Source organism: Ostrea edulis, chromosome 4, assembly GCF_947568905.1.
Source record: "Ostrea edulis chromosome 4, xbOstEdul1.1, whole genome shotgun sequence".
In the NCBI taxonomy this organism is placed as follows: Eukaryota; Metazoa; Mollusca; class Bivalvia; order Ostreida; family Ostreidae; genus Ostrea; species Ostrea edulis.
The window spans coordinates 19634046-19648487 of NC_079167.1; the positions used below are offsets into that span (position 1 = coordinate 19634046).

General features: G+C 37.8%; 1 protein-coding gene across 2 annotated transcripts in view; it reads right to left on the reverse strand.

The window, feature by feature from the left end:
- The window catches only part of LOC125669792 (mucin-16-like), a 20761-nt gene extending 6387 nt beyond the window's left edge, over positions 1-14374 (reverse strand). The window contains exons 1-3 of one of the 2 annotated variants that reach the window (XM_048904569.2): positions 14074-14374; positions 2758-2919; positions 364-479 (exon numbers count right to left, since the gene is read on the reverse strand). In XM_048904569.2, coding sequence (XP_048760526.2) covers positions 364-479; positions 2758-2919; positions 14074-14125 — 330 coding nt within the window. In that variant the 5' untranslated portion in view covers positions 14126-14374. Of the gene's footprint in view, positions 1-363; positions 480-2757; positions 2920-9241; positions 9324-14073 lie in introns of those variants that run through there. The other variant, XM_056161254.1, reaches the window with a different exon arrangement.
- Positions 14375-14442: the final 68 nt, after the last annotated feature.

Here is a 14442-nt window from a genome sequence, read left to right on the forward strand (position 1 = left end):
GTAGCGGTACGCATCATATAGAGATAAACAGGCTACAAATGAATTTTTTTTATTTCGTTCCCAAATGCTCAAGCGTCACTGTTGGTTTGTAATAGCACATGCGAGATATTTTATCACTGAAAGGGCAAATAAAATAGATATCTGCATTTCTCGTCAAGTACGAATATTGTATATGCGCAACTGGTAAGATGAAAATCATTTTTCATGCTGTACACTCGTGCAACATAGAAAAGATAATTGCGTACTAGTATGTACTCTTACTAAATAAAGCTATAAAAATATGTATGGTATCTAGGTTGTTAATCGTCAATTCTGTGTGTTGAAAAAGTTATTGATATTCAGTTACTTCATTTCTCTGCATACCTGTAGAGCGAAACTTTGAGATCCGCACCTCTCCTGACAAAGTCCCACTGATCCCCTGTCCAGGCTGTGGTTAGAGAGAACCCCCAGACCTTCCACGGACTGACTATCGTAACAACCTGAAATACAACATTCCTGTTGAGTACCGGCGCACTTTACATGTAAATGGATATTCTCCTAGTCTGTGATACATTAGGTCGCATGATAAAAATGGAGGCTATCGTAATACATTTTGCTTGCCGAAAAGACCCGAGAATGTACGATTGGATCAACCGTAACTTAAGATTTTCGTCCATTTCAACAAGTGATTAATAACTCGCGGAAATGACAGAGTAATTACCATTGGCGATTGGATATCACCAAGGAGCGACTCTGGTCCATAACCGAGTTAGTAGGATAATATTCCAATGTTCTTTCTTACTCCCATGTATAATACTCCAACCAATCACATCCAGCGTTTGAAAACTGACACATGCGTAATATCCTTGCAAGACCGACATTTGCTACCACACTAAACCTCGTGAAAGACAGGGGCGACTACGGCTCGTATCCGAGTACGAACTTGGGCTACCCGGAGTTGCCATCGAAAGGAGAGAGTTTCAACTCTTATATGAGGTACTATGACATTTGAACCCAACTCACTTTGCTTTGTACGGTTACTGTGGTAGCAATAAGTCGGTCTTGTATTGATACTGCGCATGTGCAAGTTTTCAAACAATGGATTTGATTGGTACTAACCGAAGTCGCCCTACGTTATTTAAGGGTGACCTACCGTATATACTCGCCCATAAGTCGGTCCACCTATAAGTCGGTTGTATTTTTTAAGGTTATTTTAAAGGAATTCGCCATTGACCCGCCTATAAGTCGGTACAATTTTTTGTCAGAATCGGTTGACAATTTCAAGTCAATGCTCTAGTGTTTTTACCTATATTTCAAAAAATATTTTGAGAAATTAATAATCATGAGGTGCTCAATATCCAAGCCATATCTGTTTGGGGTTTAAACACAACCCTTGATCTATTGTGGACATTGATCCCTTGTCTACCTACGCAATTATGATCTCCTAATTACCAGTACCTGACACCGTGCTTACTTAGTGGCGCGCGCCTCGCGGTTATTGTGGGGTTCCGGTATAATTCAATGTATCAACAATAGAGTTTTTAAGAGTCAAGAATGAGGATCTAAATTATCTGTTTACAATATTCAATCTTTTATGAAATATATGAAATATATTTCAGCCGGTATACATATGAATATTTCAATATTAAATCGGGTTCGTAATTCAATTTTACCAATAAACGATAGATTAGTTGAATTGAAAGTATTAGTTACCGGTATGTAAATAATTTTTAACAAGATAAAAATATGTAAATACTTGTACTTTATACATAATTTTAAAATACATAAACAATACAATATGTCTAGATATTTGTGAACAATAATCATTTGTGTGGTAGTCCATGATAATCGTCGGAGTTGTTTAAAAACACTACATTACACCGCCTAGAAAAACACCAATCTTCTTAGGACGCGCCTATAAGTCGGACATAGTTTTGGACCAAAAATTGACTCCCAAAAATCCGACTTATAGGCGAGTATATACGGTAATTCGTTTCTACAATAGAGATTTCATTCAAATATTGATATGAGGTAAAGCATACATTAATAAGTTAAAATTTATAATTTAAAAAAATGAAAATCGTCTTTGGTTTTCAGCGCGGGGAGGGGGGGTGTGTGTGTAAAAAAATTGGCTATAAAGCAGTCGTAATTGCAAAGGAAATATATGGAAATTTCGAATTGGGTCTGTCGTCCTTAAGTAGAGTTCAAATGTCAAAATACGTCATATAAGAGTTGAAACTATCTCCGTTCGATTGCAACTTGAGTAACCCGAGTTCGTAATAGGGTATGAACCGAAGTCGTCCCATGTTGCTTAGCAAATACGAAACTAAGACACGCCCTCAGTTTTTTAAAAAAGAAATTCTGATTAAAACTTTATGGTTCAGCGAAAGGCATGTAGCTGAGAGAAAAGGTTTATGACCCCAAATGAATTAGATGTTAGAATGATGACAGAGTTCTTCATTGTGGGGTGTCTAAATTTCCTCCCACAGCACTTTGATTTGCTGGGAAGGGTTGCAGATTTAGCCTAAATGAGAAAATCAAAGTGAGAGGGGGGCACCGGCTCAAAGTACCAGCAAGTATGGATTACATGTAATTTAGGCTCATGATTATGAAATATAAGTTTTGAGATAAAAGGGAAGCATGATTTTGCAACTACAAAGAGATAAAAGTTTTAATCCATCTTCCAACCGGACCACCCTCTGAAGAGAGAGATTAATTATTTCTAGACTCCATAGACCCTACACGAATCAAGCTTTCTGATAAGGATCGTCGTGTTACCCAGCACGTGTATCCAGTCCGAGAGTCGGTGGTAAAGTCCTGTCCAGTGGGGGGTGAGGAAGTTTTCCTTGGTCCCCGGGATTAGAGTAGAGTTGCGGGCCCTACAGAATCTCTGTGCCTCGGTCCAGGTTAAGTTATCCGTAGATTCAAATAAACATTCTCCTAAAAAGAAATCTGATACTTTATATACAGATATAGATACAGAGAATATATGTATATATTTGAATAATTTCGTCAGAATTCAGCTTTTAAATGCTTTACATTAACAGGCCTAACTTCGTGTTCACTTTGCATCTCATCCAGATTCCATAGTTAATCGGCTATAGTTAGATTAATTTAATTGTGTGTCGGAACAGGCTCTCACCACAATTAGGATGCTTCCAATATACCCGTAAAGTACCAAAATATGAGGATCGCTCCGAAACGATTTTAGAATCGCTAAAAAAACAAAGATGTGATTATAATCTGCCGATTATAGAGTAACCCAAACAAAGTATAAAAGTGGGTCTTTTCTGAGTACTACTATTTCCCCCCACCATAGCACAAAATCCATGCCAATTTCAATCTCATTTTTAAAAAAATCTAGATCAAAAAGACTCTGACTTTCAAAACATAACTTTGTTTCCTTTAATAAAACTGGCGTCACTTGAGCTTGATCCTAGTTTGTAGGTCTTGACATCCTCTCGTCATTTCTGATTACCCTTTGTGTCTATCTGTCCCGGTTCTAAAGTTATACAAGATTTTACATCTTCACAAGTCAAAGGGTTATTGATTCGTTACATCGCACTAACCCTTGACATCAGTGACTATCAAAAAGTTGGGCTAGTTCTGATTGTTTCCACAATGAAGAGTGGAAACCAATGAGAATGCGGTTCTATTAATAACAACGCGAAGCGAGAGATTCAAATAAAAATACGTGTATTGATACCTACAGTTATGGCTATTTCAATCGTTTAAGCAATATTGTCTTAAGCAAAAAAGGTTTCCAAACTTGATCTACTATCAATAAACGTAATTAGTGGTGTAAATATTACAATTGCGCGTGTTTATCAATGCAGTGCTCAGTATGAGACAACGTCATTTGTATCCATGTCCACCATAACAAGATGCAGTGATTTCATTGGATATTTTATTTATAGTGGATTGCGTAATGGTCTAATGAGCCCAACTTTTATATACATTGTAGCGACTGATGTAAAGAGTTAGTGCGAGGTAACGAATCAATAACCTTGACTTGTGAAGATGAAGGTTTTAAAGTTATACCAGTTGTTATGCTCAAGATCAGAGGTAAAGGTCACGAGTCACTTGACATTGATACTAATTTGTAAATCCCATCATTTTTTCTGAAGATTTCATGTCTCTATCGGACCTGATTATGAAGTAATGTTCATTTTATGTTCTAAGATCAGAGTTCAAGGTCTTTGGAGTTACTTGACCTTGATACTAGTTTGTAGGACTTGTCATCCTCTTATTATTTCCGAAGATCCCATGTCCTTTTTAGTCCTGGTTTTAAAGTTACACCAGTTTTTATGTTAATGATCAGAGGTAACTGTCACTGGAGTCCCTTGATCTTGATACTAATTTGTAGGCTCTGTATTTCTCTTCTAATTTCCAATGACACTAGGACTCTATCATATATCAAGTTATATCTGTTGAATTTTGGAATTAATTTTCCCCATAGAGTTTTATGTTAGACCCCACTCCCATTTCATTCCCCCCAAATATACCCCTAACCCCCTTCAATCTGAAAACAAAAACATTTCTGCACAACTAGATTAATTGACCTTTCATATCCTTGAATACCTAATACTTTCATCATTGGGTTACAGAGAATGGCTGCGGACTTTTTAGGCGCGAGAAAGCGGAGGAAATTAAAAAACAAAACAAAAAACCGAGCATCGGTGGTCAAGAGGTTAGAGCGTTCGCCCCGCATGCGGAAGTCCGGGGTTCGAATCCCGGCCGCGACAAACCTAAGTCGTTAAAAACAGACAGTGACAGTTCCATTGCCAAACGCATGGCATCAGGTATTAATGTCACGGGTCCTCGGAGATGACTTTGAAAACGGATGGGTCGACCCGTGTCACAGTAGTTGTGGCACGCGAAAGAATCCTCACTGCTCAATGGCCGTAAGCGCCGAGCAAAGGCTTAAATTTGAAGCCCTTCACCAGTCTTGGTGACGTCTCCATATGAGTGAAACAATTAAACAAGATGCAATCAATCAATCGTTTGGGAGACTTAATAAACGTGTAATTTCTAAGTTAAATTTGTTTGATATCCCTCTCGAGAACAATTTAATCATATAAAGACGTTGACCACTGGTGCCGAAGGGAAAAGCTTCAAATTTTGACCTTTACTTGGTACTAAAGGTCATTGAGCAGTGGCACCCATAATTCTTGGTAGTTGCGTATCTGACAGATAATATGTGCACCGTTTCATCACTGCGCGCGAATTTCCAGTGAGAAATAGATGTCGCTTTGCAGCTGCGAGCTACACGTGCTATTTTGATAATTATATACGCTAGATTCATTTGGGCAGATTTTGTCTCCATTTTGTGAGACAACTTTAGTTTCTACTTCAAACAGGCTAAGCCACAACTTGCAAATGGATGAAAGGAATTATGAAGAATAAAAACACACACATACACACAACAAAAAACAAAAACAGTTCTAAATGTGGAGACCCCTTCGAGGTTAGAACTAGTAACGTTTCGATAAACGGCTAGCATCCATTAGTTTTTCATCGTAAATATCCCACATATGCATAAATTTATGTTCGTCGCTATGCATCAATATGGGTAATGTTTTCGTATTGTCTGAAGTAGAGGTTAAATACGTAGAAATCCAGGAGTTTCCAGACTCCCAGCCTTTTGGACACCGCCTGGCAATAAAACTGGATCCGCGCCTGAATCTGACTAATTATCTTCATTAATGAAAGCAATTTTCATTAAAGGTAGAATATTAGATACCTTCATGTTACTTTAATTAGACGTTACAATGTTTACTTATTATATTTCTCGATTTGCAACGTTAGTTCAAAACTATGAATTAAGTTTTCTGTAAAATAATGTTTGAGTTGTTCGTCCTTCGGTGTCGAAGAAGATCATGACTTCAACTTAGGGTTGATGAGCGTTGACTGTGGGACCGAAGATGACTGATGAGTCCTATCCGGGCCCTGAAGGCTGCCACATGTAGGACACGTGTGGGTGGGTACTGCACAGTGGGAGTAGAAGAAACTCGGGCCTTGCGTCGGAATTTGAATATTATGCCACCCGTTCGGTGCCGGATTGGAATTCCATCCACATGGCCTTGGAAGGCATCATTAAGCATGGCCGAAAACATCATGTTAAAGAGAGTTGGAGCAAGCACACAGCCTTGTTTCACGCCATTTGTCACTGGGGAGGCTTCTAACTCGTCTCCGTCACCAGTACCTTCCCCATCAAGCCATCATGAAACTAGTAGACAAGTGTGACAAACTTGCTGGGGCAGCCAAACTTCTCCATGATCTTCCACAAACCGTCCCTGCTGACCGTGTCGAAAGCCTTTGTCAGATCGACAAAGGTCATGTAGAGGTCGCATTGCTGCTCCTGGCATTTTTCCTGGAGTTGGCGTGTAGCAAATATAATGTCAGCTGTCCCACGTTCAGCACGGACGCCGCACTGGCTTTCTAGGAGGTATCTTTGTCCAAGGTGTTGAAGGAGACGGTTGAGCAGTACACGAGCCAGAATCTTTCCAGCAATGGACAGGAGGGAAATGCCTCTGTGATTGTCGCAAGACTGGTGGTTGCCTTTTCTTTTGTAGATGTGGACAATACTGACATCCTTCAACTGTTGTGGGACTTTTTCCTCGTGTCTGTACCATAGTGGAACCTCCTGTCTGTATACTTCCGCAGGGATAGCGTCTAATCCTGGTACTTTGCTACAGGAGAGTTGCTTCACAGCCTTTGTGTCATCTTCTTCAGTGGGGGATATTCTCCAGCTCTTGGTTGGTTTCCACTTGAGGTGAGTGTATTCATACGCAAGAAAGTCTGATTACTTGTCCGACTTCTGTCGTCAAAAATTGAAAGTCAAGTTTGTTAGTATTGTCATGTGAGGAATGTAAGTGTTGTATTACGATAACTTACCGAAACATTGCTTTGTGGGTAATTTTATTTGCGGGTATATCATTATGAGGTACATTCTATCGTTAAAGCCAACAGAACATTGTCATTTTAACGATAGAACAGTCTAACCAAATCGGTGACCGCCCAGTATTCCGATAGTCCGACGGCCCGATAGTCCGACGGTTCGGTAGTCCGACACTCCGATAGTCCGACGGTCCGATAGTCCGAAACTCCGATAATTTGTGGCCACATATATAAGATATCGCTATGTAATAGGCAGCAGAAAACAGGATTAAGTGCCGTGTGCCAGAGCGATTTTTACGTCACAAGAGCAAAACATCGCACAGTGGGAAAACTTTGAACGGGTTCGACCTAAATCGGGTACCTGTAAAGTGCGAAACGAAACGAAACGAAATCTACCGAAACGAGACGAAACCCACCGAAACGAGACGAAACAGATTGTATAACGAAACTCTATTAATTATAATAATTAAAAATGTTGTATAACCGAACTCTATTAATTATAATAATTAAAAATGGTATCTTAAGCCCCTGTTAAAGTTACCACATATAAATAAAATTCGCCTCCCCATTGATGCAAGCTTTCGGCTTGACAGATACAAAGTTTTAAAAGTTGGAAGGGGGTGAGTAAGCACAGAGTTCATATCCGAAGTTGATTGAATACCAGTTACAGTTCGGCATAAATACACGTTTCAGTATTTTTTGCTCTAAAGACAAATCTATGTATACATGTGGATATTGTGTATTTGTATGTAGTATATCAAACGGTGGATTCTGAGTATGTCTTAATTCCCGTTCTCTTTGTAATTTCTGCTTCCCTTGTTCATAAGGCTTTTGAGTTTACAAAATGCTGACCTCCTCCTAATATTATTGCATAAAAAATTCTGTTTTCCGTCCCGTTTTCAATTCCCCGTCCTAGCAACACCACAAATATATAGAGTTATATTTAGACTCACTACATATCAATAATAATTTTAAAATAACACATGTATATATATTTTACCGAATTGCATTCCTGCAAGGTGAAGATAACGAACAGTGATCAATCTCATAACTCCTATAAGGAATACAAAATAGATAGTTGGGCAAACACGGACCCCTGGACACACCAGAGGTGGGATCAGGTGCCTAGGAGGAGTAAGCATCCCCTGTCGACCGGTCACACCCGCCGTGAGCTCGAAATCCCGATCAGGTAAACGGAGTTATCCGCAGTCAAAATCAATGTGTCAAGAACGGCTTAACAATCGGTATGAAACACGTCAGACAGCATTTGACCCAATGCGAGGTTGTATTGACGAACCAGATCGTTATAACGACCATAGAATTTGCGAAATGCTGACTTCAATCGACACTGTTGAAATCCCCGTACCATCAACCTGTTTGTCAGTAGCTTACCTCGATATAATATGGTATACTATCTAACTTTTTCCATTATTGAAAGTATTTGCACCTCGGCAGTTAGAGATAAAATAAAAGGTTAAGAGCTCTTCCTGCTTTCAAATTTTTCAGACACCAGTTTCTTAAAACAATGTATCTATGCCCAAAGGTGGATCCTTTCCCCACTTTTTAAAAAAATTTCCCTTTCTTCTTTTTTACATGTTAAAACTCTTTTTGGTTCGGCTGCCCTCCCCCCCCCCCCCCCCCCCCCATCAATCCTTTTTGGTTGGCCCCCAGCTTCCCCCTTTCAAAAACGAGGCCACGCGCCTGCTCGTGTCCCCTTAACACTTTCAAAAGTAGGGAGTATGTTGTAAAAACCATGAAATGAAGACAAAAAATTACATATATACGTATATGCTACAGAAAGTAGGAAACCAAACTAGATCATGTGGAACACAGTTTGACTTAAAGCTGACATGAATTAATAAATATAGTATAATTCTATATGTCCGCCATATTTCTTTGCTAATCCGCCATATTAGTTGGATATTCTATTGTTATATGTATCAGGGTTCGCATGGTATATAAGGGGACGAGTTTTGCTACGCTTCATTTCACATCAGTGTCTTCGATTTACCTGTGCGGGTAGCTTCGACAGGTAACACGTACATCTCCGATACTAATTTATAGGACATCAAGAAGAAATGAAATCACGTTTTGAAACACCATGCAGTGCTCAAAATTACAATAAACATATCGTACAGTAGTAAATCATTCTAAAAGCTTTGGATGAATAAATATAGAATGCCTTTTCTTTACGTGAATGTGCGTACATTTGCAATAAATATGTCAAAACTATACAAAAACGCGGAGAAATATTTCATCTATTATCTAGATCTATTGATGAAACGGAATAAGCAAAGGGTATAAAATCTATACCATTCACACTTACTTCAAGCAAAATGCAAATACATAAATGCTACTGTACGTATAAAGAAGACATGGTCATGTACGCTCGTCATGAAAAAGCATCGAATGCGGATGACTATTTACCTGGGTCTACTCGTAATATGTACGTGTACACTTGTCGAAAATACTCAAAGTAGTAGTAAAACTCCCTTTATTAGCATAATCCATGAAACAAAACGATACACTCCATTTGTATTCCAACAGTAAACAACATTGTCCATTGTACAGACTGCGACACACTTAGCCCGTGCCGATCAGCTATCTTCAATCAGGGGAAGTATCAGAGTAGAATAGTTACCCTGTATTGTGCATGAATCCTTATACTGTATGATTTACTTATCAGAGTATTGCAGATTTATAAATCAGGATATCATTTAGGCACATAAATCCTTTGTGCAAAGATAATTTGCATATACAACACTGCATGAGTGTATGGAGAGAGAGAGAGAGAGAGAGAGAGAGAGAGAGAGAGAGAGAGAGAGAGATTCAAACGATGATCTTGTAATAATCGCGCTCTTATTAAGACAAATGATATCGTTAATTCAATATAAGAGAACAGTAACTCAATATTGCTCTCATTAATTGATAATACAGATTTATTTGATTCATTTAAAGCATGCAATAATTAAAAATTAAACATATCTTTAAATAATGTTATTTTCAATTACTTCATTTTATGCTAATTCGGCGCTCAATAGATCTTATATATCTATGCCATTTTGCTTTATTACATTCTGCGTTGAACTCGACGCAAATTGTAGTAATGTAAAATGTAATAATTGAGAGTTTATCATATGCGTAGTTATCAAGCACATAGAATTGTTTTTTTTTATTTAAACATATTTTATTGAGAAGCTCAACAGGATTGGGCAACAGGCATAGCCTATGTAGGCCCTCCCCCAAATACAAAAGTCAAGTACAAAGTACTTAGAATCAAGGGGAGGGGACAAGAGTGTCTGTCCCCCACTTTTGATAACAATATCCATTTTTTTTCTAATGTTTTCCGCCACACTCAACAATTTTTCAGTTATCTGGTGGCACCCAGTTTTTGTTGGTGGAAGAGAGAAACCAGATACAATGTACCTGGGAAGAGACCACCGACCTTCCGAAAGTAAACTGGGAAACTTTCTCACCAATCGGCGCGAGCGGGTTTCGAACCCGCGCCGACAGAAGTGAGAGGTCGTTATTTTGTAATGCAAGTAAAAAATATATTGGGTGACAACCCCCCCCCCCAACCCCCCCCCCCCCCAAACTTGACCCCAGCTTGAAAGTTCTGATATAATAGTAGAAGACACACACCACCACCAATTAAGAAAATGAAGATATTATGAGGCACTCATAGTAGAGGACTCTAACCACCCCATCCCACCCCCAACGATGGAAGAAAATGAAGTGTAGGGGGAAATTATTGAGGCAGTCAAAGTAAAAGACTCTTTTAACCCTTCACCCCCACTTTAGGACTTTGAACATCGGATAAAACATCTTGGTTTGTTTGGGTTTTTTGTTTTATTTTATTGCTGTTTTCGTTCATCTTTTTTAATTATTATTTTGAATGGCAAGAAATTTTGAAGAATCCAATTTTCCATTTTTTTCATCCTGTTGTACCCCCCGTCCCCCCCCCCCCCCCCCCATGAAAAATGACGATACATGTCTGGTTATTACATGTACATTTTACTTTTCAACACATACATGCATACTAATTGTATGGTGTAGAATTGCACCCTTTACCAAGTTTTCCTTCATTTACAGTGTAAGGAATGGTAAACCAAAATCACAAAACATAATGCATAAAGGCCAAGATAGTTTTAAGCGTAGGAACTTCATTCACGAATACATAAATACATGTATTCAGAAAAATCGCATGCATGCATTGCAGGACTATAGCATGTGTGTTTTAACGTTTCTGTAACATGCCATAATGATTATTTTCATTTCGTAGATCTGGCGCAATGGATATATTCTGAAAATAGACATACCGCTGTACGTCGAAATTTCATATCCAAATGTATTCGATAAGATGTTAGTATTCATAAATCAGTAAAATTCGTGTTGAGGTTTTATTTGATATGATGCAGTGTCAATCTACTGTAATGCATTAGTAGGATATGCAAAAGGCAAGAGTATAAACATTTTCTAGTATCGATATCTATATGATCACGAAAAAACATCATATAATTTGTATCCGGATTCATATGCCGATTTAGATATCAATAAAAACAAAGCTGCATAGTTTGGGGGAGGGGGTTCTAATGAGTCTGATGAAATTAAAAGAAGGAACCCCACATTTGCATTCAAACTAGATGTACTTCAAAATTAATTCATTTCTGCTCTGACTGAAAGCATGATTCTAAATTCGGGAACGAATCTTGCATACAAAATAATTAATAGGGAAACACATAAATTCGAGCTCCTTTGGAATTTAATGAAATGCAAATATGCTCCTTTCTTTCAACACGAATTGATATGTTGTTTCAGGCACGTATACAGGGGGTTGGGGTGGGCAGGGAGGCTGGCCTGGTCTGCTCTCCCCACTTTTTTGACAATTTACTTTTTCCCGTTATTCTAACATACAAAGTCAGTATTTTCTACATGCAGTTTAAACTGGTATATATATATATTTTGAATTTGTAATGAATTCAATTATAAGCATCAACTCCTGTAAGTTTTTAATATATTGTCAATAACAAATTTTTAAATAGCTGGAATTTTTGAATGCTTGTAAGCTTACCATTATATCAGTGATCAATTTTCTTTCCTTCTGTGAAATGATATTGTACATCGAAGTAGGACAGTCTCTCTCTCTCTCTCTCTCTCTCTCTCTCTCTCTCTCTCCTGTTCAATCAATGAATATGGACATACAGAGACCGTAAATAATTATGTGGTTCCCAATGAAACAATAAAACTATATTTTCGTTTATACATTTCCTTTTATATGTGTCTTTGTGTAATCAACTGTTTATTATGGATTACAAATGTAATACCCGCATTTTTAAACAGATGTATATTTTCGATCATTATTCCCTTATTTGTATATCCAAATTTGTATATGATCATCGATAAATTTTGAATTGAGCACGCAATATATCCAACCAGATGCTCAATGTATATGATTAGATTCCCCGTTTCTATCAACTGCAAAACTTCGACCAGACAAGCATTCAATGCAGGAAAAATTTTCGACTCTGACATCTCCCCTGATTGAAGACACCCTATTTGGCACGGGTGAAGTGTGTCGCAGTCTGTATAATAGAATGACAACGTGTTGTAAAGTTCTAACGAGATACAAATGGAGTTTATCATTTTGTTTCGTGGATTTATCAGAATAAAGAGAATCTAATATTTTCGGTAAGTGCACATCTCCGATACCTGTTGAATAGACGTCCGTATTTGATACGGTGTTTTTTGTGGCGAATATGCCATGTGCATTAGATATTATGCATATGGCATGGACCTGTATTTTGCAAGAATTGATATAAATAATATATTTTATGCTCTTTGCTTATTCCATTCTATCAGTATGTAATTGGCAAATGATTTCTTCGCATTTATTTCATAAGAAACTGCAAATACTTGCTTTGCACTTGCAAGTATGCAAGAAAAACTTTTTTGTGCATTTTTTTCTAAATTATCTAATCTTTCGGAATGTTGCATTGGTATACAATAAATATTTTGTAACTTTGAGCAAAGCATAATGTTTTAAAATGTGATTTTATTTGTTTCGCATTTCCCTATATATTACTATCGGAGATGTGCACTGGTCGAGTCCACCTAGAAAAATCACTCAGGTGTGACAATCACATTTGGGGTATATACGGGTAGAGTAAATTAGGCTACCTGAGAGAAATATGGCGGATAAGATGAAAAAGGTGTACGTATTTATTAATTCATGTCAGCTTTAATAAATGAAACCTTAAACAAATATATCATTCTTAACTTGTCATTATCTGACGCATGGGGAAACCTTCATGTATGCTCAATGGTGAATCCAGGGGAGTCAGGTTTTTTTGCTTAAAGGGGGTAAAAATAACGCATTTTGAGGATGGACCCACCCACCCCCATTCCTGGATCCGCCCCTGAAACTGCAGCATGGCGAACCTTGTCCGATGACCGACTTCGATCTACAATATATTGCATCATTAGCGTGCAGTGTCTCAATAACTTCAGAGGAATTCCTTATCAAACAGCGAATTGCAATAAGATTTGTTATGGTGTAGTCAACCGGTGTATTAATTACATACAACACGACCCAGGTGATTGTGATGTAAAGTGAAGAACCGTACACGGTGAATGAGCGCATTGAATGCACCACGAGGGAAAAATGATCTGCATCAATTTAACGAATTTTTAATGTATTTTCATACACAATAGGAAATATGCGGATATTTGATGGTGATTTTTTAAAAACTTTATCAAATTACAAACTACCTATGTATCATTGATTTGGCCGGAAGTTTGTGCCCATTGAATATTATGGTAATCTCCTTATCTGTTCTATCTCAATTCATCTTTCCGTGCGTCACTGATTATTTACAATATGAATGTATCGGAGGAATTTCCTCTATAAAACAAGGCGGTTTCATCTTGAAAATTCAAATTCACAAATCAAAATAAACAAACCGGTTCATTCTGTAAGTATTATCGTAGCTGCAAAATGAACTGAACAGAATTTGTCAAAATATGTCCTTTTATCTGTATCCGCGATATTTCATGTTGAGAATGTGTCCCCACGTTACAGTGTGCATGCTCTATGGTTGACTAGTTTCCTTTTCACGCTGTTAACTTTAATAACAACATGTAATGCATTTTTATCTAAGGAAGTTTGGAAAAGTGTCGTAGAAATTTTTTACTTACCCTGATATACCAGGAAATACAAAATATAAAGCAAGATCTGCCAGCCACCCATTTTTTATTTCTCCCGTTGATAACTGGGTGTTGTTCGCGGGTTTCACTTCCTTGTGCACACACCCGCAGTTTTCCACAGACGTTTTAAATTCAAGAGAGTTACCACGACAATAGACGTAGGTAATACGAGACCCGGTCCAATGTGTTTGACATGATAATGATCGGCCCTATATGTAACTTGAATTGATAGCTTCTAAGAAATTATCGAATTCTCCCCTGGATATTGAGCCTTCAGGATAGTACATTCTGCGTGATTGATCACGAATTCTAAAATTATATTTATACCATTTAAATCTTTAAATCCGTTTATTTTTTTAA